The sequence below is a fragment of the Bombus pyrosoma genome, linkage group LG1 (genome assembly GCF_014825855.1).
Source record: "Bombus pyrosoma isolate SC7728 linkage group LG1, ASM1482585v1, whole genome shotgun sequence".
Taxonomy (NCBI): domain Eukaryota; kingdom Metazoa; phylum Arthropoda; class Insecta; order Hymenoptera; family Apidae; genus Bombus; species Bombus pyrosoma.
The window spans coordinates 11,385,993-11,413,923 of NC_057770.1; the positions used below are offsets into that span (position 1 = coordinate 11,385,993).

A 27,931-nucleotide genomic window follows, 5' to 3' on the forward strand; every position below is an offset into this window, starting at 1 on the left:
CTCCTTGAATATCGATTCGGTTAAGCGAGAGCGGAAAGAAAGGTCGAGTTTAGGTTCAACGATCTAGCCGAGCTTGATCGATGCTGAACGTTCGTTTCCTTGATCCGAAGATCCTTTCTTCTAGGCTTGATACAGAAATTCAATTAGGAATTTAGTTTATTTAGTCTATGTTTATTTTCATTTTTTGTCTATGTTATCAGATTGTGTTTTTATTTTACATTGCTATCATTCACGTTATCGTCGGTGTATATTAAATTTTTGTTTAATTGTAGCATAAGATCGAAACGTCCACGAGGATTCGTACTGTAGCGTCGAAACGTTGTTCAGAATTTGGTTCATTTAATTTATTATTGACATAGAAAAATCTGGATTATTGGTCGGAAATATTCGCATGGTAAATAAAACTTTTAATGAATATTGGCGTATGTGCGTATGTTTAATTTTTATTTAATTCAATGTCGCGTACACAAAATACAAAAATACGATGGTTGGTTACTTTAATATAATAGATGGTATTTTAAAAACATCGAAATTGGAAAATATTTTCAAATATTCTCTATCGTGTCCCATGCTGATAAATATATTTTAAATAAACAAAACAGAAAGGTAAAAAGGCAATTACCTTTTTTTGGTCATAATTAAATTTGTCTCAAAAGGATGGATAAAATACTTCAAAAGGCACTTTATTGTAGCACGTTTGAAATATGAACATAAAAGAGTGAATGACGAATATTTCACATTCCTTCGTTTTTCTCTTTTAATACAAGGATTGCGTTTTGTCATGCGATAGTCATACCTCGGTCGTGATTCACCTGACAAAAATAATCCGCTTACTCGAAGATTAACGCGGGTTTTTGAACTTGAGAGCAAGGGAAAGGTCTAACACAGGTTCAACGATCTAAACATGTGATGGCCGTCGACTAGTTGAAGGACTGAGATCACCATGTAAGATCGCTACGTAAAATGCGAAAGATTATTCTTACGAAACTCGTTGCTACGAACAAATACAATTGTCGCCTCAATTATCCCCGGCTTGTTTAACTATTTTAACTGTGAAATAAGTCATCCGTTGCTTTCTGCCGTTGGCAGTTTAGAGAACTCTTCCGCTCTAGCCTCTTCCTCTATGGCTTTAAATCATCCCGGTTTTAACTATGCGGGACACACTATTATATGCATTTAATCTTGATCGTAGCTCACTTACGACGAGTCGACGCGTTTTCAAGGTTTTCGTTTGGTATTAATTCAACTTCTCGAATCTCTCCGAGGAGAGAAGATCGTGTGGGAGTTCGTTGAACCGAACCGTGTGTATATACTGTATACGTGTATGTTGGCAACACAGTCGGGCGAAGTTTCCAGAATTTATTTGCCGTCCTAGGGTAAACATTCCGTAACAAAATTATTGGCAGGACGATGAAGTAAGATTTTCTTCGATGCAAATATGATTCGCAATCAGAATGCCGGAAGATGGGATTGACAATTTTCCAGGCGGCGCGAAAATCTTGGCCAGGATTTGTTCGTAAATTCAAGTCCACTCGTGTCAGCTTGCCAAGCGCGTTGAAAACTCTCGACAGTTTTAAGAAGTTCCATCAAATACCTGTTTAAATCTTCGCCTTTCACGCAGATTCTGCATCATTGAATTTCACACCACGAGGTTCGTAGGTGATGAAAAAAATCTCATTTTTCCACTGTCGTTCCTCTTTTCCTGTAAAAGCACGCATGTGTGTGTCTTTGAAATATCGCTTCAGGAATCAGCAGACGCTGGAACGTTTTCTAATTCAAAATTGATGCAACTTAATTGCGCATCAACGAGGTAACGCGCGTAATCGAGAACAAGTCCGATTTCACCGGATCTGCTTACGCATTAACGCACAAGATTCTTCGATGTGTTCCAAACCATCGCAAACCTTTAATCAACATATCTGAACTAGTCCAGTTGATTAAAATAAATTACTCCATTTTTTGCCAAAATAATTACATTTCATTAATAACAACGAGCATATGTTTTTCTTTTTTGAGAATAATTATACAAGTACTTCGAAGATTTTAATTACACATTAAATACACCGTCTTTGATAATCTTGATAGATGGAAATGTATCATAATATGTCTATTTTGATAAAAGTCGAGTTGTCTCGAAACATTTCTTTGTCATTTTTATCATTCTATGCAATAAGTCATGCCATAACAGTTTGTTGAAGTAAATTGTATCCTATTATTCGATTAAGATTTAAGACCACGGCAGAGAAATATGAGATAAATCGAGATTTCTGTGTTTTATAGCAGAACAATTTTAAAACTGAACAGGGTACTATCAACTAATCCCGTCTTGTAATTAGTTTTTGAGATGAACTACTGCCAAGTTTCTTCAACTTTTTGAATATTTCAAAAATATGTTTAAAACATTCGATTGTCATAATATAAGTATTAATTATATAATAGCTCTACTACAACACGTCGTGGATTTGTGCCTTCCTAATTATGTCCCTATTTGAATAAATGGCAGAACTAATTTTATCAAAAACATCTTTCCAATAATTGCATTTTTCCAATAATTGTAGCAGGTTCGATAATTCCAGTGTTACAAAGTTTATATATATATATTTATTATTAATATATAAAGTTAATATATATTATTAATATATAACATATATGTTTATATTAATATATAAAATTTACATATATATTCCAGTGTTACGTAACAAGTCAGTTCCGCCTTTCAAGTATATTGTACTGAAAGACTTCGTTGCAACGACGAATTAATATAAAAATCAGGAAGTAGACAAAAGCGAACTTATCGCGTTTATCCCGTGTGGTCTTCAATCGATCTGCACAATCGTTTCGCGAACTGCAATATGTGTATATGCTTTTTTCTCCGATTTAATCGACTTCACAAGCGAAGTATTGAACGGGCCACCAAAAGAGTGAGGCGATCGCGAGCGAGCAAACGAGCGGATCGTCGCTTCGTGTCGGCAGGTATTCGATAGCACCGCAAGGGTCGTCGACCGCAGGTGCTACACGCTCGTTCGCTCGTTCGTTCGGCTTGTTCGTCCTCGCCAGGGCCGAAACTCACAGCCCGCTGCCCTCTCTATCTCTCACGTTCGTAAAAAAATTTACAGTCACGTTGGATTTTTCTACGCGCGTTGTTCTACTATCCGTAGCTTGCCGATAACGCCCGCCGTAATTGGATAGGAATTCGGCGTTTAGTTCTTGGAATTCCCGCTATGAAAGCAAGAGTTAACTCTTCGTTAGAATTTGGAAATGGTTACGATTAGCTTATCTCACGGTTCAGTGAGAAGAAAGTACTTCGTAGATTTTTCATTTAATTCCATATCACAAACGTGATAGATATTCGTTGAAATAGGGATTCTTCAAAGATAGTACTGTGAATGACTGAAGTTGAATATCGTCGTGTGTGTAGGTTCTTGCTTCATTTTACTGCGCAGACTCTCTGGAAAAATTACGTTTTCAACGTTATTTACATTATTGAGGAAAAAATGACTATATATATATATACGAACGGTCAGTTACAAAAGGTAAACTTCTTTTCAAATTTACTGTATTCTATATATATAAGAAGATTAATTAGAGCTATTTTGAGGACAATATAATGTACAGCTTGAAATAATAAGGCTAAAAAGATACAATCTTTTCTCCTTACGTGTTCAACATATTTTGCTAGGGAAAATATTACTGTTACTCACGTAACAGTAAATAAATATTTCATATACACATCATTTATATAGTGTACGAAAACTTTCGTAAATGATTGTATGTATCTGACCATAGAGGTGTATATACGATCTCTTCCGCGAATGAAAGAATCAAATGTAAGTTAACAACAAATCGATATATTCGAGACTAGAATGAATATTTGCGGTATCGGTAAGTAACGTCCTCAGTAACGTGAAACAGAAAGACAAGAGTTGAATCTGCGCTTTGTCCATCGAAACCGGCCGCGTTTCATGAAATACGTTTATAAATGGCAATGTAAACGAACAAAAGCGAGTGTCCACGGACTGAAGTCTAGCATTGAAAGAGCGCCGAAAGGAGCGGGAACTTTTGAACAAGTACCTGGTTCTCAAGCCGATTCACCTCGACGAAGCTCGACCGCAGGACAATGACCCTTGAGCCACCACGTGGCGAGTGATGTCTCTTCCCCGTCAAACCACCTTACCTGCCTGATTTAAAGCAACCACCCGGCCGTGAACCTTTGAGTCTTCCTAGGGCCTCCACCTTTTCCCTTCGTCTTATTTACCATCCACGTTCTTCCTGGTCTTACCGGTATTCGTGCTTACCTGCTAGTAGACAAGACTGATCGACACGGTCGACTTACGAACGACATAGTAGTACACGTAAGAATGGAATTGTTGCGTTTAAGATAGACAGGGTAGGCGTGAAAAAAGGGGACTGGGTTAAGAGGGTGATGACATAAGTAGACTGTCTGTCATTGGACTTCAAGTTACAGAATTTTTGTATTTCTCTAAAGATACGAAAAATAGGTTAATGAAAATATAGACTGCTATTTTATTATTAGCTTATACGTGAAATGTCCAGTTTTTGACGATTTATGCTTCACAAGAATTTATGCTAAATTCTATAAGTTCAATTCTACAGTGGTTACAAAAAACGTTCTCGCATCATTTATTATAGCGTTTACATATTAATTAGGTTCAAGCATATTAAATTTAGGTATCAGTTAGTATTTTTATTTCACATTACCGGAATTTGATACTATGAAAATGAATTGTGTAGAATCTGATAAAAAAGAAGGATACTTGCAAATACTTTTTGTATCCATTGTATATGAAAAAGAAAATTCTCAATATTCAAATGATATGCGATGAATCATCAGTGATATATCTACAAAGATACAAATATTCGTCGATAAAAATAGGAGTTTTAGAAGATGGATGCAAAATAGAATACGTCATATGCTATAATCTAACATAATTTGGATTCAAGTGGAGTATATTTTTTTAGAGTTCAATGGCCTTTCTCGAAATAAAATAGATCCAGAATTTTTTCGCGGAAAATATAAACACGACTCCAGGAATATGAGGTAATATTTTTAAAGACGAAAGGTCAGCGTTTCTTTTATAAGAATGACGAAGGAGGAGGTGCAAGTTCAGCGACTTCATCTGCACTTTGCACTTCCGTATTGTGTACCAAGCTAAACGTTTCATTAACACGTGTCATCGACACGAAAATCCAATGAACATTTGCATCGGCGCGATATCAAACCGGATGGATGATGAACGATCCGTGCGCACGTACATCCTTCTGTCTCCAATTGCATTGTTGCAGACGTTTATTTTATATCGCTTTTTCGTGCGTAAGCATTTTTTATATTTGAGCTTACGTTTCATTGGGATACGTGAGATACATATCGAAAATTGCATCTCATCGAACTTTGGATTAATAATCTTACAATCTAAAGATTTTCAATAAAAATTAGAAAAATTCAAACTAAATAAAAATCAGCTTCTTAAAAGGCATACGCAATATCGTCCATCGTTTCGAAAAATATTGTTTGATTCATGTATTTATGAACTTTTAATTAGATACATATATCACATGTATTCACACTGTTTTTCATATAAATGGTCTTCTGCAATAAAATAGTTAATCATTCTTTACCGGTAGAGTAGAAAGAAAAAAAACGAAAAAACAAAAAGAAGAAGTTCGAGCATTAAGGGGTTAATTATATTCTCTGAAATTATCTAATGGCGCTACATATTTCGGAAGCGAGGTAGCTTGTAATTATCAAATTAATAGAAAATTATCTAACACGCTCTAATGCTCGTGGAAGAAAGCTTAGTTTGATTAATCACTCTGCCAGGCGGTTAGACACCCTGAAGAAGGTCCATGGACTTTGAGTATCAACCTCTTGATCCCGCCTATTACCTATCGTTTTCTCCATCTCCATCGGCAAGGTTGACGATCCTTGGGAGAAAAGATTATTAAGCACGGTCGCGTTACGTGGACCTTCGGTAAATGGCCGTGGTTCGTGCAGCAAGGTGCACTGACCGCAGATAGAAACACGTGGACGCAGACCGTGTCGGTGACGGAGGTTCCGTGGAAGAGAAGGAAAACGAGGGAGGGGAGTTTCGAAGGGCTGATGATTTCACGTGAAGCCTCAGCAGTCATCGTAAGTACTTACGTGACGAAATAAACGTCGGCTCTTACGAAATCTCCGGCGAACACGTGATGCATCGTTTGCCAGTTTCGTCGAAAGAAATGAAACTTCTTTTGGAGATGTTTTCATCAACCTTTCGTTACATCGTGAAAATGTCGTGAAAATTCTATTTATTCACATCAATAAATAGCGATATGATAAAGTAAATATTTTATAATATCAACGCATAGAACGTATCAGGTAAAAGAATGTTTGTTAAAAATAGTACAGAATTACAAAAAATGAGAGTAAAATTAAAGTTTGCAAGTATGAGAGTTCGCACAAAAGTGACATATTGTCTCGTTTAGCACGGCTAGATTTGTTTGACCGAAGAGATCAACTGAAGATCATTTAGCCCATTTCGCACATCAAAATTTATAAGCAACTTCTACAGACACGTAATTATAACTTCACACATACGTCTCTTATTTTAGAAACATTTCAGCGTGGAACAGCTACATAATCACTTTCGATTCCCGCATGCTACCTCCCAAACTGCCTGGAACCACCGTTCTGTTGTAATTCTGTTAATTGAGACTATTTTGCAGCCATTAAAAGACTCCGATTCCACTTAGTCTGGCATTATAGGATTATTTTTCAAGTCTGGAAAACTCAACAAATCTGGAAAACTGCATCTCGAAAAACAGAGAATCTCGCATTTATTTCAAAATTATTAAAAGGATCTATTCAAAGTTACTACTTGATTCTTCCATTCTCAATCCATTTAACAATTATAAATTGTAATTTTTCAAGTAATGTAAATTTTTAAAGTAAATTTATTCTATTTCCATTATTATCCATTTTAACATTTAGAAACGTGGAGAAACTGTTTACAAATGAAATAAGGCTGATCTATAATTCTATAATTAATTTAATAATATTCTACTTCATAATTAAGAAGCTCAAAATATGCAAATAAAACAATAAATAAAAAACATGGGGAGTTTTTGAATAGAGTACAATTCGGAGAAATTTATATTCTCAGTAACTCGTCTTATGGTTAACAGGTTAAAAGGCAACGAAAAAGTAAAAAAAAAGAAAAAAAGAAAAAAAGACGATTTGAAGGGCTAAGGAAATATTGCGCCGACGAATTTCCAAGAACAGGCGGCACTCGGCGTGCGCATCCCGAGGACAGAGTTTCCGTTTCCTTCTCTCCCTTCTCGCCGGTATCCTTTTTCTCCTAATCATGCGGCTTCTAGTGACGTAACAGCAAGGTCTTACGGTATCTCCGGCAACGGGCCTACATTACGTGAGTATCCCTACACGCGATCCGCACGTACGTACTTACGTGTATATCCGCGTAGAAGATCCGCTACACGTTGTTTGACTCGAGCCAGCCGAGAACTTCTCCCCCTTTCATCGTATGTCCTCTCTCTTCTTCTCTTTTCGTTCTTTTTTCTCTCCACTCCTTCGACGTTTCTCTCTGGTCCGTGTTTCGCTTCGTGTAGCTCATTGAAGCGGGATTCTAAAAACGATTAACGGTTCAAACCGTTCTCTCTTGATCTTCGATCGTTATTTCAATGTATGCCCGATTGTTCCTTAATTGTATGCAACGTTTTCTACCTTGCTTCAAAGCTGACTCGTCGCGTCTCATTCAACGAAGGATCGTTGAACGATGACTAACCGTTTCCTCCGTGATTGCCCATCGTGTACGAATAAATTAGTACCGGGTCGACGTAATGAGAAAATCTTGGTCGCACAAAGGATTCCTTAAAGGATGCTTCGACTGTACGGAGAATATATTTATCGACTAGCTACGGTTTAGATTTTCTGAATCAGGCCTCGGAAAATTCAATTCGCTTTAACTAGAACGTATAACGTACCGCGTAAAATAACGAGAAGAAGAAGGAGAATGTTGGGAAATAGAGTTCATTGTGCCTCGTAAATAACTAAGTCTTTTACACCAGATCGCGTAGTCTTCAAAACAATATCGCATTTCATGTTATGTGTCATTAGATACGAACATAAGGATCGTGCTTCCATATCAAATGACTTACGCAGACGTAAAGAGAGAGAGAGAGAGAGAGAGAGAGAGAGAGAAAGAGAGAGAGAGAGAGAGTGGAAAATGTAGTTCATCGTACTTCGCGAAAGACAAAATTCTTTAGTTAATAATAGGGATAGGCACAATAATTAGGGGACAAATGATATTAAGAAATTACAAAATACCCTGTATTCCATAAACGGTTCTTGAAATTCTCTAAAATTCATTAAATATGACATTTATGACGCATAAAACTGACTTCTGGAAATTTAATTTACTTACACTGCTGGCTTGTAACTTGTAATTCATCAAATTTCTCCAACAACGAGGTTCCAATCATCGAATCGCATATGCAAAAAAGATAAAATGGTTTTCAAGAACATTATCAAATTCGTGACGTCATAAGATATGAATTTAGTACTAGATCTACTAGAGTATAGTTTATTATTTTTCGAGGAAATTTCGTATATTTATAACAATGCAAGCTTTGGAGATTTGAATAATACGTTTATAGAAAAACACGGATAAAACTTTATCTTCGTAAGCATCCAATTTTAATTTCTTTGATACAAACTCTACACCTTAGTTGTCAATGATCCAGGTGTTAAGAATCGTGTTCCAATATCTATACAACGTATGAAGACGTGTGAATTAAAGATTCGCTCGGTTCCCTCGAATTCCATGGGAGCCCATGGATAAGTTCTACTCAAGGAATTCGTCATCTCGTCTAGGGTCATCGACGCGGTCGTTTTCCCTTGTTCTCCGATCGGTATGCGCGGGTGCTTGGTCGCGATGCCGACAGGTGAGTAGAAACAGACGTATATACACATGTACATGTATACGTATGTAAGATACAGTTAGGAGTACCGTTCTGAAAATGCAGCGGCTCGTGTCGAGCCCGAAGAGAGCGAGGAGAGTGTTCGGTGTAGTCTTCGCTTGTACTCGGTTCGAGCGGCGCTTTAACTCAAACGGACACGACGAGAGGCGGGGATCCAGTCGAAAGGTGTATAACGGTAGCGATAAATTCAATGGCACGAAGACGATGAAACACGGAATATGAGCGTCGTTGCACGCGCGTTACGTGCAAATAATTGTAACCGATAATAAAGCTGCCGTCGACACGAATTTCAGTTACGACGTTACGATCGATGGCTTCCGATGGAAATTACTTTCAAGAAATTCCATCGTGAAAGAAAAAACGAATACAATGCTTTCTATTAAGAATTTACTGTGGCTAATATTTTATAATTTTTAGGATTTAAAGTAACATTTCTATTATTGTTGCGCGTTATTCTTGCTCTAATGAACGAATGACATTGATTAATAGTCTCGTTAGGTTCCTAAATTAATTTTCTGTCGTGATCATAGTAATCAAGGCGTGACATTGACTAATACTTTTTTTAGGATTTGAAGCAAGCTTCTGTCACTGTCATACTGATCGTGGTATGACTCTGATGGAACATTTTTAAAAATTTGAAGTAGTTTCTCTATTGTTTCACCCGTCGTCACGTTGATCGAGATATGGCATTAGCCAGAACTGTCGTTAGGATTAGAAATAGGTTCTCTATCGTTGTCGCGCGTACTTTTCCATTCGTTTAACGAAACGTGCGAACTGAGCAACCTGTAACACCACCACCAGAACATCGAATCAATCCGAATGGAACGAAAAAAACACACACGAGGCCAGGACAAATATATTATCGTAGAGGCAATCTCACCTTAAAGGGGCACGACCCTTCGTATCGACAGACAATCCGTTTCTTTTCAACTCTCTCGTCCAATTTCATTTTATACCCGTAAAATTACTAGAAACCAACTTCGCCACTCGAAGAACGAAGAATATCGAACAGAATTCCTCAAAATTAACTTAGATTATTTTCATAAATGGAAGGAACGATACGAGATACGAGTGTAACTTTATCGCCTCGAAGACGGAAGAGTCTATCTGACCGAAGAATACAAGCTGGTAACGGATCGAACGAATACTAGCCAGAGCGCGCAGTGGTGGCGCGTGCGCGTCTCATCCCTGAATCGTGTTGAACCAATGAAACTCTCCCTCTTACACAGGCCTCGGAGATAGAACATTTCAATATATTTCGGGTAATTTCTATCAGCGATGTGACCCCATAGAAATCGTCGCGAAACTGGGGAAGAAAGTGTGAGACGTTGGTACATTAGAGCGGTGGCCAGATCAGTTGACGAGGGATGTTGACAAGAGGGACAATCAGTTACGAGAGAAATGGATATATGAATCAGTGTTATCCGGGCGGGGTGGTAGTGAACGGTGGCTCAACACTGGCTGCCATCTGCTGACGGTCGCTTTAAGCTCGAGCCACTGGTTCCCCGTGAAGTGCATAGCCGAAACGAGACGTTCAGCTCTGAAACGACATCACCACGAGCTTTTTTTCGAAACATCCGAGGGTGATCCCGTTCGTGACGCGATCTACGCGCGACAGCTGCGACGTGGGTTCTCTTACAAGTGTTGTTTTCGTGGTACCGTGTTGTGTTCCTGCCAGAATCGAGGGGACGAACGGTCACGTACCAGCGAGCCAGGATGACGGAGACGACAATGACGTAAAGCCCACGAGGCCAAGTGGATCCGACTGGCGGTCTGATTCGTTCTCTGTGTACGAGTATCGTCATCCTTGGCCAAAGTTCATCTCGGAGCAGAGTTTGACACTAAATCTATCGTGTGATATTAAAAATTATGGAAATCAGGTGGATCGTGAGCCGTGGTACCTTCATAGATATTCGAGAGATTGGTCAATGATTAAGGAAACATCGCTCGAGCATGCGATGATCCTTCGCAGTGCTCCCTCGTGTGAATACTTGAAGCTTGGAAAACGTCGTCTAGTCGATGACTGAATTTTCGTCGCATTTTACATCTGAGACTGATATCGTCTATCGTGTTATCGTGTTCCTCATAGAACTATCAAAATTACGTGATATTATAGTACTTGTTGAAATAACGATAATTGGTGGTTTGCTCCGTGGGACGTTAGTCCGATGAAGGAAATCGATCGAAGAGTGGACGATCGGGACGAGGCGAAATGTGAAGGAACAGGAAACGCGAACGCGGGTATCAAATTGTTTCGCTACGTCGCACGACGTCATGTTGAACGACGAAGCTGGTTGTTAACGGAATATCGACCGAAGACCGTAGCTACCGAATTAGTCGTGGCGAAGGTCGCACATAAACGCGTGCACCTCGTTCCTTGAGATTTGGATCAGCAACCCCAAAAAAGTGTTAAGGTTCGCCTCCAAACTCCAACCTTTGTCAAACATACAGACGATTATCAACGGACACAGCCCTCAACAAGCCATTACTTCTATAAGTTACGAGAAAACAGACCTGACAGTCGTTCGTGCAAAGTGTCTTTTTTTATTCGGGAAAAATTCGTGAGTCAACGTCGTTAATTGTGTCTTATCCCTGCCAGTGACGCGTATATATCTTTAAGAAGATTAAAAAACTCACGACGTACGGGTCTGCAATTAGTGTGTCCAGATTAACGAGCAGAAACATTGAAACCGAAAGTGCGAGCTGGATGAAACTCCCTCGAAGAACAGTTCTCTGAACGAGACCTACTGACCTATCGACTCGTTGCCCCACCTTGTTTCTGCCGCCACATTTTTTTTTCCTTTTTTCTACTGTTGCTGTTACTACTAGATATCGAATCGACTAGGTAAATTGACGCATCAGAGGACACCGACCGGTGGAGGAAGTGGGCATTAGAAGGCAGGAGGGCGACGTAGCTGCGCGTACGAACGCGCGGGTGAATCGAAGAGAGTCGTTCTTTGAACGAGACCCACTGACCTATCGACTCGCCGTTCCACTCCTACTACCCTAGCCGTCTTTCTTTCCTCGCCACCCTATTTCAGCTTTTCTCCCCTGCGTTTGTTGGCGTGCCGCGTCGGGGTATTCGTAATTCCATTTCGTGTTTCCCCTGACAGGGCTAACGTTCGAGGATACGAAAGGGTCGATATCAACACGGTATACATACATATGTACACAACGCAAATACGTAAATACACGTACATAACGTATATAAGGACAAACGAGTGCCTAAGTATTTTCAATCGGTACTTCTGACTGATCGTTCTAGGTGTAAAAATTTCCAGACTCTCTATTCCCTTTGCCTTTTTCTATCTTTCCCGTATTCGTTACTCCGCTTTGGAGATTTTTTACTTTTTTTTTTAGCATTTATCGCCAACATTATCGTGTTCAGGGTATATTATTATTAATCTCGATCGTTTCTCGCGGTTCTTTAGTTTCATTGGATCGTCTAGTAGATCGAGTCAAGTAACTGAATTAAGATATCGTTGATACAAGGTGAAGAGTGCCTAAATTTTATGCCTTTCTCGATTGACTGATTATTGATACGTGGATCGTGGACACGTAACGCAATCGTTGTTACAATCCTTGTGTCTTGTTCTCAAATTTATCTCGCGTACCTTAATTGTTTCAACTTCCTTTCCCTTCGTCTTTATCGTGAAAGAGGATCGACGTCGATCTCTTTCATTACAAAGTAACGAAGGTTGACAACGTTTTGCGATCGATACGATAAACAGTGCCTCGAGATTATTCTCTTCTCTCGACTGATCGACGAAGAAACATATACATTGTTGTATCTTATAAGCTTCCCTGATTTTTCGCGATTTTTCGCTTGTTATTGTCTTGGGTGTGCCCGAAATTTCTAGTTTTTCACCTTGTTCCCTTTCATTTTCAAAAGGGGACTGAAGATATAGCTCGAAGACAAAACTTTATCCAAGTGACTGAAAAAAATCGACGACTGATCGAAGAGAGAAAAAAAAACTCTTTCAACGGCGAACGATATTCGTACATACTTTCGACTCGAATTTCATCGTCTTTCTTCCTCTCGAAATTTTTATGAAGTTTTATTTATCATGATTGAAAGACTTCCCTTCTTACTCATCTCATCGTCTAGAGAACGAATCGTGATCAGCAAGCAAAGGATGATAACGATCGACTGTACACGAGAAAAGTACACGAAGGTCAGTAAAAATTGATCGTATACCGATTATCTTTCCATGTCTTGCATCTTCAATGCACCAGGAGCGATCTCGTTAACGTATCAGCCGCCATTGATTCGATCGCACGAATACGACCACGGGAAGAATTAACGTATACCGTTGATTAGCTTGCCAAACTAATCGAATCGTCGAACTTTTGCCGGGTCGACAGTACGATCGATCGAACGGTACGCAGAGGTAGTCCTTGACAGTGCATCTTTAATCTCGTTCGCGGAAGAGATGGCATCTGGATCGCGATTCGAAGCCGTCGTAATGTCCTCTGATGTCAAACGGGTTTGCGTGGCAACCGTCGAGGAATTTTCTCCTTGTAAGAGCGTAATGTGCTGGTTCAGGCCGTTGACAACGATAGCCTGATCGTAAAACGAGGGAGGCACGACTGAAAGAGAGGGAAAGTCTATCAGCAATAAACCAGGATAAGAGAGGAGAAGATACCAGAGGCAGCATACGGACGGACGCGTTGTTAAAAGGTCTATTGAGATAACATGAATAAAAGATATATGTAAAAAAAGAAGTACTATCTTGTAACGTGCAAAGAGAAAACTACAAAAAACGATATATATATATATATACATCTATGATCGAAAAGTGTGAAGAAATTCGTTAATCGAGCAGAAGTGGCGAGCTGTGCGCAGGCACGAGTCAGGGTAACAATTTTCCACCTGCGGAGCGAGATAGAGACGTGCCTGATCCAATACGTTCAGCATCTACTCGCCTCGTTGCATCGAGTCGCCGAGCCTCGGAGCGAAAACGGGAACAGTGTGACAACCGATCACGTTCGAATCACGTTTTTCTCCCCTCGAACGCCAGAAAAATGTCGCGGCTGTCGTTAATGGAAGTTTAAAGAGCAACTGCATGCGAAAAAGAGGGAAAAAAGTCGCAACGCGAATCGAAGAAAGGAGGAACGTAAGGAAAAAAAAAGAAAAAGATAAAATGGCGGAAAGCGCGGCAAGTCCGGGTTCCGTGCAGGTAGCTGCGAATAGTCCGCAGCAACAACAGCAACAGTCGCAACCACAGCAACAAACTCAACAAAATCAACAACCGCCGGATATAAGCAGCTCGCAGTTGGCGTCTCCACCGATCACGGGCACAGGTACGAATAGGAAACGATCGAGATCTTCCGGTAGGGTTATATTTAAGATCTATAGGCATCTCAATTTATATTGCTTTTATTCGATTAGAGGCATTAGGGATACTTTTAACGCCTGCCTCGTGTGATTTTCATCCCTCTAGAATCTTTTTCGTAAAGAAAGCAGGATGTAACATTGATGTAATATTAACATCGTTCGTTGAAAGTTACTTTACGTCTGTTTTAATTAAATTTTTCATTAACGAACTGTTAAGAAGGATCATTGACGAGGGAGTAGATAGAAACTTGGCGATCATTTGCAAGTTGAATGGGTTCAGCGAGTCAAATACATGCTACTTTGTGTTTTGATCGTCTCTGTTTTCTTAAAGTCAAACTGATGCCATGTGGAGGTTTCTCTAATGGAAGAAGCTTGCAGGTTTCTTCATTCATTGAATGGACGCAGTAGTCCATATCGATACAAGATAATATCCAAGAATATACTTCTCATTGATATCGTGTATTAATTAAATGAATCGATTAAATGGTAACTATAAAGCATTGATTACAAAATATAGGTGAAAGTTTCAGATATTCGAGAATGCTCCGACTGTAACGCGATAATATCTACATAGAAGGGCCATTACATGGCGCATCGCCAAAGTAAAACAGATCAATGTCGAACACGTAATGTTTCCTGAGGAATGCTTTGAACTCCTGCGATACCGCGTCGCATTTTAATTAACGAAATTAATTTTGGCTCGGTCAAATGATCGTGAAGTAATTACTGAATCAATTGATTCAGACGTACGAAGAGGCTCGAGGCAGTTTCTTGATCATATTACGTAAATTTTTATAAAAGAAATTCAATTTGGCAAATTCGTAATTAAAAGTATGCTCGGGAATTACGTAACTCTACGTCCTTGCTTATTCGATCAGTCGGCTTTTGTTGCTAAACTGTAACGCACGAATTTGTCGTACCTTTAAATTAAAATAAAACCAGATAATATCCACTTCAAAGAATTTGTAGTATTGAGATGGTTTCAGCGGTAGACAGAAGTTACACAATTTGTCACATTAAAAAGTTCGTACATAGTAAAAATGTTACTTCTACATGGATATTTTATCCTTTATTATCTTCACTGATATTTATTCAGTGTCTTGAATATAATTAGTATGTACACTATATTGTACTATTCACGCATCTATTTTTTATAAGTATAAAATAATCACTATAAGACATCTCTATAAGTAAATGTTCTTCTATTTGAAGATTCTCTTATATAAAACTATCAGGCTCCTCTATTAATTCAGATACTGAATCAGCTTCATTATAATTATTCCTTTAGAAATATTTAGCAACTATCAGGTGCTAAATATACACATTAGAAGAATTTGTGCTTGGACCTACTCCACTTCCTGACATAAATCACAACTGCGTCGTTTTTCTATTAATGAAATCATCGATCCATCTTCGATCCAATCAGATGATAAACATCTTAGGCAAACAGTCCGTCTGTCTGTACACGGAAACGTAACAGAAAAATGAAACCTGTCTAGCAACCATCCATATCGGTGATGCCATCGCAACGTGAACATTTTGCGATAACTAATAACGAACTACGCGAGTCTGAATTGTTCTTTAGTTCGCATAGCCGAATGCTGTTCACGCAGCCAGAGCCACTCCTCACGGATCAGGAACGTTCAGAATCCGCTATTACCATATCGAATGGCCAAGTCAGCGTCGAAACTTCTATCAAACCACTAGATTTCATCTACGATCAACGGTATATTGGCTTACGGGCCAAGGCATAGACGAGATTGTAAATTAAGCTATCGAATAGTGGCAGCCACTCAAAGGAAGATGGTGTTCATTGGTAAAATTTGTTATTTAAAGAAATATTCTAATACTGAAATTTTTATAACAAGAAGATGGATCGCAAATATTAATCACCATTCCCTCTATTTAGGAAGAGAGAAAAATTCTGATATAAATATTTGTTACCATATTTTGCAAAAGGAACTCTTCCGTTTCTAAATTCTTATTTTTATGAACACAGTTAAAAAATGCAGTCTGAACAGGCATTTGTCCCTTGAATATTATAACGAATACCTTACATTAAATGTCTTGTATAAATATCTGTGCACATTTAAATTCTCCATAAATGCTTCAATATCCATAATTGCGACTTCGCCATATCTTGGCCCCATCGTATTATACAAGTACCTCAATTGAACATGTTAAACTTCCATATCTTCCTCAATGTAATAACGTCCAAATTCCAAGCACCAAAGTAAAAGAAAAAAGCGTCCGTTAATATAAAAAGACTGTTGATACGAGAGGGGCAAGGTCCACGTGGCAGTGGGTATAAATCAAAGTTGAGTTAGCTACAGAGAGGAAAGAGATGGTCGAGGTCGGTTGTTCGCTTTGGCCGCGTAATGAAGGGCCATTACTCGTCGCGGGTTGTACAGCGAGACGGAGCGGCCCGATATGCCGGCGCTTTTCGTGCGAGCTTCTCATCCCACGGCGGGGAGAGAAAGGGGCAGAGAATGGCTAGCGGCGGGAAGGAGAGAGCGCGAGTCGCGTTAGCGGATCTGTCGGTCGAGTAACGGAACGCTTTCGAGTACCGCTAGCACCGGCTCTGACGCGGTTACCGGACACCGTTACTTCGGTGATCCGCGAGTACCCACCACGTGCTGTCTCACCGTTCTCTTTGAAACACGCGGCTCGTTCGAGTGGAAGGAAAACGTTTGCCCCGGGACGAAGCGGCGCGAATTCGTCGAACCGTGGAAAAATTGCGATCCCTCTGCCGGCAGGATTTGCCACTGATTTACAATCGATATACGATTGCTCCTTTTTCTTTATATCTAGCAGACGTTGTCGCCGTCATCGACTTCTTCTCCCGCGAACCAGCCAGTTCCGTCTACATTAGCTTGATTCATTGTTACGGCTTATGGGTAACCGCTGTTGCCGCACGATATCACCGTTTGTTTTTACGCTTTACGTTTCCATCGAGCATCGCTGGAACTTTACAACGGTGAATCAAGGGGTCGCGGAAAGTCTGGAGGAAGAATTATTGGAATTCTATTGAAAGTTAGATACAGTGAGGGTTGATTTTAAAACTTAAGGCGTATTGAAATATATTTTTACTTATTTAGCCACTTGCGTGTCTCTTTTGCTAGTCTTGTTTATGTAGTTTGTTATTTTTTCATGCAAATACAACTTTTGAATCTAGTAATAATATACAGAAATGTTAACATATCTGATATCAATTTGCATTATATACCTTAATTAACAAGCATCGGTAATCAATGAGCAGGAAAAGGAAAAAGTGCGAAGGAAAAGATAGAAATCACCCATCCAAAATTACATGAGGTAATCCAAACAGTTACGAGTCACCTAATCGTCATTGCACTAAGTAAGAGTTAAAACATATGAATTGGATTTGGAACCAAAGCTGTGATATGAAGTAATAAAAGGAACCTTAGGCAACGCTCCAGAACTTGCTCAACACATACGCTGCTCAGTTATATTGTTCTTATTGGTTTACTAAACTACTGTGGAAGCGAACAGGTTAATTTGAAAAGGACATTCCACAGTAATAAAAATAAAACAGTCTTTTATCAGTGTCAACGTGCAAGCGAAGCATATTAACACTCCAAAAATACCAACCAATCAGGAATATATTCGTACAGTCATAAATTATTGTCCATTGTCTTCCTGCCAGTCAACCCAATCGCTGACACGAAATATTACTTAACAGTACTGTGGTAGCGCGTGGACGGGTCTGTTATCGTAACACGCCGGTCGTTCTATGGCGAATACGTTGAGACTCGGTTCGGCAAGATAATGGAACCGGTTGTGGCGAAGGTGCGCGGAGGCAGCCGCAAGCGGGTGCTAGAATCACAGTTAACCGGGCAATTTTTTAACCGCCTTATTATTACGATATTACGATGACTGCTGCGCGCAGCCGAAGCTTTCGCGCGTTAAAAGCGCCGTTTTAATCGCCTTCGTCCCGGACCGCAGCGAAGCGCGCGGCGTCATGCACGCGTATTACGCATAACGGAAAAAGGAAGACTTCGAATGAATCGATGCTCACGCGAGCAGCCATTTCTCAAGGTACATCTCGCGCCGGGTCTAGAGGTTAGGAGGCCAGGCACTTTGCCGTTTGTAGCTCATGTCCGGTACCATGGGAAACTTTACGAGGCAATATTTGTTGTAATATTCCCTGTTCATTAACCATTCATAGGCGTTTAGAGGCGTATCCTTCGTCGGTTATAATATTTGCCTTACGCCGAATCCACGCGAGCAGGCGTTGTTAGCGGTTTGTACCGTTGCATTAACGACCCATCGCTCGTTTATTTTTACACTCGCACATTCCATCCTTGCGTTCACTCTGGCTTCCAAAGGTTTCATCCTCGATTTAATACGAATTTTGTAGGTCCTCCTGACTTTTATTATTGTTGTTTTTTTTATCAAAGTGTATTTTTTCATCCCTTTGTGATTTTGGCCAGGGCAAACAAAATTTGTCGCGGATCCTCCGGAAAACCGGAGACGTTTCCGTGGAGAACATTTTTTCAACGAAAATTCGTTTCTATAATTATTTTTTCTGTTATTCCGACGGAAGTCGAATAGCGATATTCGACATTATTCATTGTCCAGAATCGAAAATATCTATTTTTCGATCGGAGAGGTATTCGCAAATGTTACTAGGTCAACGATTTTGTTGCTTACCGCTGATACTCACCAATCGTGCTCGAATATCGTTTAACAAGGTAATTAATCCTCGTCCACGATCACGAATAATTATTTAACATGCGTCGCGTTTAATTGTCACGGCTCGATTATTGTCATTATGTAAAGCATGCGACTTTGTTTCACTTAATAGATCATTTCACTTGTCTTGCCATGTGTTAAGATCCTTCTGCGTTTTTGCAGAGTTTATCTTTATTGTTAAGCGTTCTTACGTTGGGCTACCCGTTCATGTATCATGCTGAAATAACAAGGCACATCTCTAGGATCTACAGGTTACGAGGTCAGGCACTTTGCTATTTACCGCACGTGTTCCGTACATACCATCGATATACGATAATCGACCGGCTTGATATTTTGTGCTTTGCACGTTTTTCTAAGCGTTCTGCTTAGGAATTATGCCTGAACTGTTTTGAACATACTTTATATCGATTCCTTATTTCATTACTTAACTATATTATTTTAGTAATGAAATTTTGTAATCAAAATTTTTATTGATATATCTTGATCGTGATTTTGCTAAATTTATTGATTCATGCTCTTGCCATTTTCATGACAGTTTTGACAAATTTATATTTGTATAAAAAAATTAATATTGCGCCTTAAAAATGTAGAACGTTGTTTCTTTAAACATCATTGAAGGATTGGTAGAAGAGTGCTTTTTAATAAAACTATGCATAAACAAAAATCGTTATTGAATGTTGCAAAATTGTAAAATGCAACCTAATATATTCATTTATCAGAATCGATTGAAATATCGCGTGTTTTAAACATTCTTTATAGCGAAAGAAAGGGAATACCGGTGTCTGTTGTTCTCAAGTTTTAAAATCTCATCGTTCCAAAGGTCGAATTAACATCAATTTGTGCGGTTTAGCGTCATTATCGCTGGGTCGATAAACGCCTCCGCGAGATGGCTTTCAAATTGGAAGGATGAAAGGAGATTCCACGGATATTCCTAAACATCTTGTACTTTTTACACCGTGAAAAGTAATTTCTGCAAGGCAAAGACACCGTGTAAATAAAATGCAACCAAAGAAAAAGAATATTTCTCTTCATTAACCCCTTCGCAAAGAACGAAGTAAACATCGGAACAGTTATTCCCCTGTTTCCATGAAACACGCGAAAATAATCATCGTCGCTTCTATAAATACGATCTAACAACACGAACAAATTTAGATTTTGCACATTAAGTTTCCTTTTCATCTGGCATCTTGCGATACGATTAATATTTGCGAGACAAAGATTCCGTTCGTCGAGCGAAAAGGTTGAGGACGACGAACGAAATTGTTGCTGTGAACTGATTAATGTCGCCCGATATTGCGTTACGATCATATCATACACGTGTACCTAGTGCACCGGTTTTACGGAAAAGGGAAACTTCGAAGTAACGCGCCCAGGCATTAATCACACTAGTATATCTGTTAGGTCTGAGGGTTACGGGGTCAGGCAGTTTGCCATTAACCGTTCGTGTCGGCCACACACCAAGCAAATGTACGTTATATATTCAGCCGATGTCTGTTCGTTTATCAATTTCTAGCGTCTATTACACAAAGTGTTAAAGGGTATGATAGAATTAATACACGCAGTCGTCGCATTCATCGTGTGAATTTTTGGTAGGATTCTCCTAAATATTCTCTTTTTCGACCACTGTTGAACGATGCGGTTAATTTCAGAGAGATTTTAAATGGCCGATATTTGTTTCGTAAAGGAGAAATCCGTGATTGTATGGAATTATTTGTTGAAACGAAGCAATTAGTATTTTTAGAGGTAACTGTGCTATGGAAGTTGAGCGATCAATAAAAGTCTAGTGGATGATATTGAATATGCAATGCATTTTAATCCAGGAAACTTTATCTTTAGAATTTTGTATGGCTCGGTTACTGAGCGACGAATTGAATTATTTGTGTGGTGTATTTATTTTTCAAAGTTTGTGCTATTGATAATTAAAATTAAATTAACGAATGAGGCCTCTATGTATAATTCAACATTTCAAATTTCGTTTATTGTATTTACTGAAGAAAATTACGCGGATCAGAGAAATTCGATGTTCCCAAAGTTTGAACTACAAAAACGTTGCTGAACCGAAGTTCGACGACAAGGAGATATTTCCAAGTTGTACTTTATATCAAGGGTTAGTTCATAGTGTCTCGCGATTTCCTTCGGGACACATCAAACGAGCGGGCAAGTAGTACGTCGAGCAATTCAAGCCTAGTTTGGTAAATAGACGTAAACAGATGGAAGCCGCCAAGGGGAAAGGAAATTCTGGCAAAGTAGAGTGCACTTTCGTGTATCAGACCTGTTTACAGTTCAGTTACATTCAATCGAGCGGTCTACTCTAAAAGAGCTTCTTTGCATATAAATTTCTTTTTTCTATTCGCTACATTTATCTCGTACAGGAATTCGTAATCATATCCAGTCTCAATTTTCGTTATAATTGTAAAATTGAAAGAAATATTTATAAAATTACGACACGCGAGGAAACAGTTTTAAATTTAGAATTTTTAATGGAGAAAAAGTAATTAAAAACCTGGTACCGTGTTGTTCACGAGCGCAATAAACGACGTAACACGACAGAATATTCCATTAAGCGTTGAACTCTCATCAGCATCGAAAATACATGGTGTGTAAATGAATCGTGCCTCGAATGGCTCTTCAGAGAAAATATATGGAGACCACAGGGAAACAATACGATAAAGTCCATTTTTGTTGATTTTCCGATTTTCATATCACTTTTGGCTAAACACAATTTTTTAACGAAATTGAAAAAGAGGAACAATTTGTTGCGTTCAAACATGCGAACTTTTTAAAAATATGTAATAACTCTGCAGAGGTTTATAGTCTCTCAAAAAATAATACCTATTTTTTAAGTTTTCACAGCGTATTGAATTTTGATATTTCTTTCTAGTAAAAAAAAAAGAGACAGAAATACAAAAAAAGCAAAAAACAGATACATCACGCTTTTTCCGTATTTCTTTTTGCAACTACCAACAACATTCCACAAAAAAAGACACTAATAAAAACGAGACTACAAACATGGAAAAAACGAGCACCCAGTTTTTATTGTAAACGTGTCCACACAAAAATTACGGTCATTAAATTTCCATTGCTGCATGAATCACGTCAATCGCATAAACACACAACCATTCAACCGCTAAACCGCTCATCCTAGTAAAGGAAGCATGTGTGAAACAGTGAAACGCGTAACATTTAAAAAAAAAGCGAAAGGATAAAGATTTCCGTTGAAGGAGGGACGAGGGAGTAATTCACACCCTTAACAATCTAATTCCCTTCTTACGGCCGTCAGGTATGCGCACGAGACTCGTCTCGTTAACGAGCTTACAGAACGATGTAGGGTAAAAGTGCGTCCGACAGCGAAGCCCCGCTTCGAAACGCGACCGTGGCACGGTTTGGCCTCCTGCGGCGCGCTTAAAACCGACTGATACCTTGCATTCTAGTTATATGATGAAATTCCTTGTGCCGACGTCACCATTTCCTCCCCTTTTTCCCGAGCATACCGTGCTGCTTCCCCATTTATAAAACGAACCGCCTCTCACCGACTGAAAGCTTTTTTATACGCGCGTCGCAGGAATGCCGGGACGTTGAATGGCTCAGGAATATTGCGAACGACGAATAACCGCGGCAAAGGGCACTTTGCGTTTCGTGCATTCGGGCTTCGCCATTATGGTACCGGTGCAATTCTCTGCTACCTTGCTGGTGGGCTTTTGCTCGTTGTCGATTATCGCTGGAACCGTTTTATTTGTTTTCCGGCCACCGTAATTTGGAGGCTGGTGTTTGCATAATACGGATTTGGGTTAGGTTCGGTTAGAGGGTTGGTTAGATAGGGTGCTAGATTTTAGGTAGTAATGGTAATGAAACTGTAACTTGGCATCGTCGCTCTTGAAGGTTTGGTTGATAGTTACAAATACAGATTCTACTTGCGTACTTGTTTATACATAATACATAAATAATAATGTATTTATTAAATGTATTATAATTTCTTCATTTTACTATACTTGTTGCAGTAGTACTTTATAGCATTTGTATAAAACATGGCATAGGTAAAAAATAGGCGAATTATCATCACTAATGAAAAGGAAAAGGGAGTAGGAGGAAAATTCTTTTAGATAGAGGATCAGGCTAAGCCAGGTGTAATAAATTGTCAATAATCAGCAGATATTAAAACAAACTTCCTTTCAAAGAAACCTTCCTTAGTATAACAAACATTTATTTGAAGTCTTCTGTATATTTACATTCAAATATTTTCCTAGTACCAACTGCCGTTTCAATTACCGTTTATTACTGCTCAGTTTCGTTCAAGGCGATGCTTTACCTTCAACCTAGCCACAATATTGGAACATTTCCAAACTATTCTAGCAATTTGCAATTTTTCGATTTCGTTTGAAGCATCATTTACTTGCATCTCTGATCCTATCCGTGAAATGAAATTTCGGAAACTCAATACTGGACAGCGTGTCTGAAGTGGTCGCACACCTTGATCGTACAGCACTGGCCTCGCCCACCACTCTTTCAGATTTTCAGAGTTAGAGACCGCTCCCACCGAGAATCGCTCGTCCTTTTCCCCTCTTGTATGCCGGTTATCCTCGTTCTCGCGCATCATGTACACGTATTACGTAGCGCGGCAGTAGGCCAAGAGTTCGATGGCCTGCAGCCTTGCAAGGACGGTCGCCGCAATGGTACTGAATACCACGTCAGATGACGCTGCTGACGCCACGATCATCGTGGACCAATCTTACGAAGCCGACTGGCGCTTAGAGAACGGTCGTTGTATCGACCGGGACTGCTGATAACTGTGAGGGAGTTATCGTCGATGTTCAACTTTACCGACTAAGCCTGCTCCAAGTGCGGCGCCATAGTCAGCCACCTTGTTCGAACATTTCATTGGTGGATATGGGAATCCCCGATTCGGATACCACGTTTCAAATTCGCGCTTTTTTCCATAACAAGAATGTACTTAGCGGTTTTCGTTTAATTTCCTTCATTTTTTAAATTTTTACTAATTGGAAATATACTTGTGACCGAATAAGGAATTTCAAGTTAAGTTTGTATTATAGAATTGTGTGAATTTGCAGGTGTCAAGTTCGTTTCTGTAGAAATGTATTTCATATTTTCTTTCCAATGTTTTATGTTTGCATTTCAATAAAGAGAGATATTCGTTAATTGAAAGATATGCAAATTGAAGAGATTCCGGGAGGAATGGTTAATGGTTCGTTGAAACAGGTTGAACGCCTATGGTTGGAAGACAGTTACGCCTTTGGTGTATCGTAAACTAAGTATTGTGACTTTCCCTCGATCGTTTACTCGGAGTATAAAACGCCTTATACGCTCAAGGACTCCCGAGTGGTTAACGATCCGAGACCTATTTTCCATTGGCTTATAAATCAGGGCAAAGTCCGATTAAACTCGTATCGAGCACGCCTATTTTGAGTTTAACGATTTTTATTAGAAGCGTAACGGACTGTCCGCATTTAGCTCCTTTTCAATTCCATTTTCCTGAATGATAAATTTCCTTGGGCTCAACGCTGATGCGGGTTGTCGTGACTGCACAGAACATTCAATCGATCCAATGATTATTCAATAAATCAGAGATCCTATGCAACTGCGAATTAAAAATTCATTCACTCGATATTATCGAGTATATGCAATCTATCTCCATGTTTTTGCTTATATCTTTCTTGTCACTTATATCGGTGGCTTTTTTCGCTTAAAAGATAATACTCTAAAATCAATGACAAAAGGAAGCATAGAAAAAAATTATTAACGTTTATTTAAACGTACGCTAATTCACGTGTATTTGTTCCCATACGATTATACACATACACACTTCTACATGCAATTATATTAACAAAGAGCGTTAAAATATCTGAGTGGTTCAGTTATCAGAGTAATCATCCACCAAATCACTCGTCTTCGAATCTCAGCTAAGCAATCAACCTTCTACGTTTCCCCTTCCCTAAAAAGAGAAAAATAAAAAGAAAGAAATCCTCGGGACGAACCTGGAGAGATGTTCATCGAGATGGTCTCTCTCCGTCCGATTCCGGTGAATCGTTGGAGCGGGATTGTTGGCTCTCGCCGGCGTACCGAAGCGAAACGGCCGAGCGACGGTTGCAAGACGAAACTTCCGATTGCGACAGGCCTATTGCCGACAACAATCGCTCCTTACGTTAGGAGCGTGCACGGTCTCTCGGCCAGCCGAACAAACGCAAAGAAACGAGAAGGCCTCGCGATGCACGTTGATAGTTGCATGACGGTGCCTTTTAAAAAACTTCGTTTCACATCAACCGAGACGGGAACGGCTCACGGCACCGCGACTCTCGGCTCACGACGTTGCGCTGCCTTTTTCTTGTAAAAGACCGAGCTTCCGTTTTGTTCTTTGCTCAAGGTACGGGGCTAAGGGGGTTGTAAATGAGCGCGTAATAATAGCTCGAAGCTGTATTTGCGACGTGCGACCAAGTCTTTTCTTCGCACGAACGGGAACGGCAATGAAAGGAACGTTTCGACGGGAAAACGATGTTCGATGGGAACGATCGGTCCGCGAATACGCGCGCCTACCGAGCTTCGATTTTTCACTCGAAGGGTGGGCGAAGGATGCGCGTGAACTCACGTTGACGAGCTCGTTTGATCGAGATTGAAATCCACTGGATCGAATGTCTTCTATATATTTTATGTTGTGCGGGTTGCTGTGATCTAGGATGGATTTTTCGTTTGAGTCGTTCGATATTTTGGGTACAAAAAGAAATAAAAAATTATGAAAAATTGTTGACATTTGTTGGTACATGATTATGATGTATATCACAGTATTCTTTTATGTTACGAATTTTTCTTTATAATAATAATTTTTGTAATTTTGTAACCATTATGGAACATAATTTATTTAACAAATGTGATGAATATACGGTATTCGGGTAATATGTCCGGCTAACTGGTGGACGATGTGGACATATTACATTCAATGTGATACGGAGTAGAGTTTGTTTATGGTATTACGTCATCCATAACTATTATAGTTATCATATCATTATGGAATTATGATATCATATTATCAAAGGTTGTTATGGTATTATATGAAGTTTAAATTACAAAATTCAAGATGTAAAGTTCTGAAATATTTAAGTTCTCTCTATTTAAACACAAAAAGTTGAAAACTTCTTATCGTTGAATTATAATAAGCAACTGATAATTTTAATAAATGACTAAGAGAAGTAATTAGCATTGTTGAAGTAAGAAATTGCTGTTTACCTTGAAAAATAGATAAATTTTCTTCATTTAAGGCTCGCTGGCTCGTCTACTTGTAAGCTACGAACTCTCGAACCACCCTTTCCTTGCATATATCACAGTGAAAGCGTAAAATTTAGTAAAGGTATATGCTGACGTTTCAATGTATGCATCTACGTGACAGTTTAGCGAAAGTGTCGAGAAGAATATAAGTGTCTACTATTTTTAGTAAATGTATTCATTTAGTAGACAATGAAATTGGTATGTGCATACATTAACTAGTAAGTAATTGACTATATATTTACGGAATTAATATCCCTTAATTGCTACGATAAAATATAAGTTTTGCAGCATTCCAATAAAGAAATTAGAAATAAAAGTCATTATAAAATAAATACAAGAATTTTTATTGCGAATTAGGCATATCGAAATAAATATACATATTTAGCAATTGTACGTAATAATTGCACAAAAAATGTTTCCCTCGCTGGATTAATATAAAAATTGAATCGGTTAATTATGTTATTCTAAAAAATTGCACTTAGCCTCAAATTTGTATGTGATTCTTATTACCGCTATTATCTTATGTTTCAATATATAAAAATTTAAAAACGTTGACAAAATTCTATTATATTCTCAGACTACATTTGATTTGTAATTTCCAAACCAAGACTATCTTTAGCATTATGTATGTAATTAGAAAATGAGAAGGCCGCACCCAATTGAAGACTAGTATCGCCTGTTATTCGCGAACGAACATTGTAACAATACTTACATAGATATCATTTAATATCATTTAGAGTACTCTACGATAATACCGTAGCAGTTAAAAGATATACACGCCTATTCACTATAATGTACATATATCAAATTCGAATCGCAACTAACTAATCTAAATCTCACTGTGTCATTACCCATAATTGTAACAGCGATTCAATTAAAAGAAAAACGTTGTAATACTAATCGTTATCATCTTTTATTTTTCAGGTAAGTTTCTTGTCCCTGTTTCACGTGTTTACATGAGAGTTTTCGAGAACCGTTTGGTGAGTACCTTCACGGAATTAACGAAATAGCACCGATACATCTCGTTAAAGTTTCCCGTAAGGCCGCGTGGTGTCATCGATGCTTTGCGTTGTAGCCCACACAGAGAAAAATGTATAATTCAGCGGAGCGGATAAACACGGTGTTACCAGTGATCGAAGTCACCTGGCAGTCCGGTCACGAATTTATTTCACAACTACATAACTTTCCTAACGCTTGGAACATAGTAGCAAAACGAGGATTGCGATCTCGGGATTTGTTTGGAGTCCAAACATGCATACAATAGCGGTTGCTTCGTTAACGTCCGACAAAACGAAGTAATACATTTTTCTCGCTGTGAAAATCACGTTCTATTCGTGACAATGAATCCACGTGAATTACCAGTGTGCCCTATTGCTGATATTATAACCCAGATTCTACGTGAAAAAATAAGTTGAAAGTTTTTCTTCTTGTATGCTAATATTTGTACCTACGTTTGTGCTTATAATATTGGACAACGGGGAACTTGTAGTAAAACTGGGTATCGATGCATCATCAATTTTATTATGTTTGAAATCGTTGAGACTTTTCATCATTACCCAATACATATAAACAAAATTAACACGGTTAATTGTACTTCACATTTAAAGTCAA

The 27,931-nt window shown here is 38.9% G+C and overlaps 1 protein-coding gene and 1 long non-coding RNA gene across 13 annotated transcripts in view; one reads left to right on the top strand and one right to left on the bottom strand.

Moving 5' to 3' along the window:
• Positions 1 to 1,875: 1,875 nt before the first annotated feature.
• LOC122571783 lies at positions 1,876 to 10,113 on the bottom strand. Of its 6 annotated transcripts, XR_006318210.1 has the most exons (5): positions 9,875 to 10,113; positions 7,739 to 9,777; positions 7,464 to 7,640; positions 4,072 to 4,295; positions 1,876 to 3,448 (listed from the first exon to the last, which is right to left on the bottom strand). It is a non-coding gene; the product is annotated as an uncharacterized LOC122571783 (long non-coding RNA). The 6 variants fall into 6 exon arrangements; XR_006318214.1 differs by lacking the exon at positions 4,072 to 4,295 and having other exon boundaries at positions 1,877 to 3,448; XR_006318209.1 differs by lacking the exon at positions 1,876 to 3,448 and having other exon boundaries at positions 3,490 to 4,295.
• Positions 10,114 to 10,364: 251 nt separating this feature from the next.
• The window catches only part of LOC122571736 (probable nuclear hormone receptor HR3), a 120,164-nt gene continuing 102,597 nt past the window's right edge, over positions 10,365 to 27,931 (top strand). For 4 of the 7 annotated variants that reach the window (XR_006318205.1, XM_043735825.1, XM_043735838.1 and 1 more), the window contains exon 1: positions 10,365 to 14,328. Coding sequence is in view for 6 of the 7 variants with exons in the window: in XM_043735825.1 (XP_043591760.1) it covers positions 14,061 to 14,328 (268 nt within the window). In the remaining variant the exon portion in view is untranslated. The remainder of the gene's footprint in view (positions 14,329 to 27,931) is intronic. The other 3 variants (XM_043735849.1, XM_043735896.1, XM_043735832.1) reach the window with 2 other exon arrangements.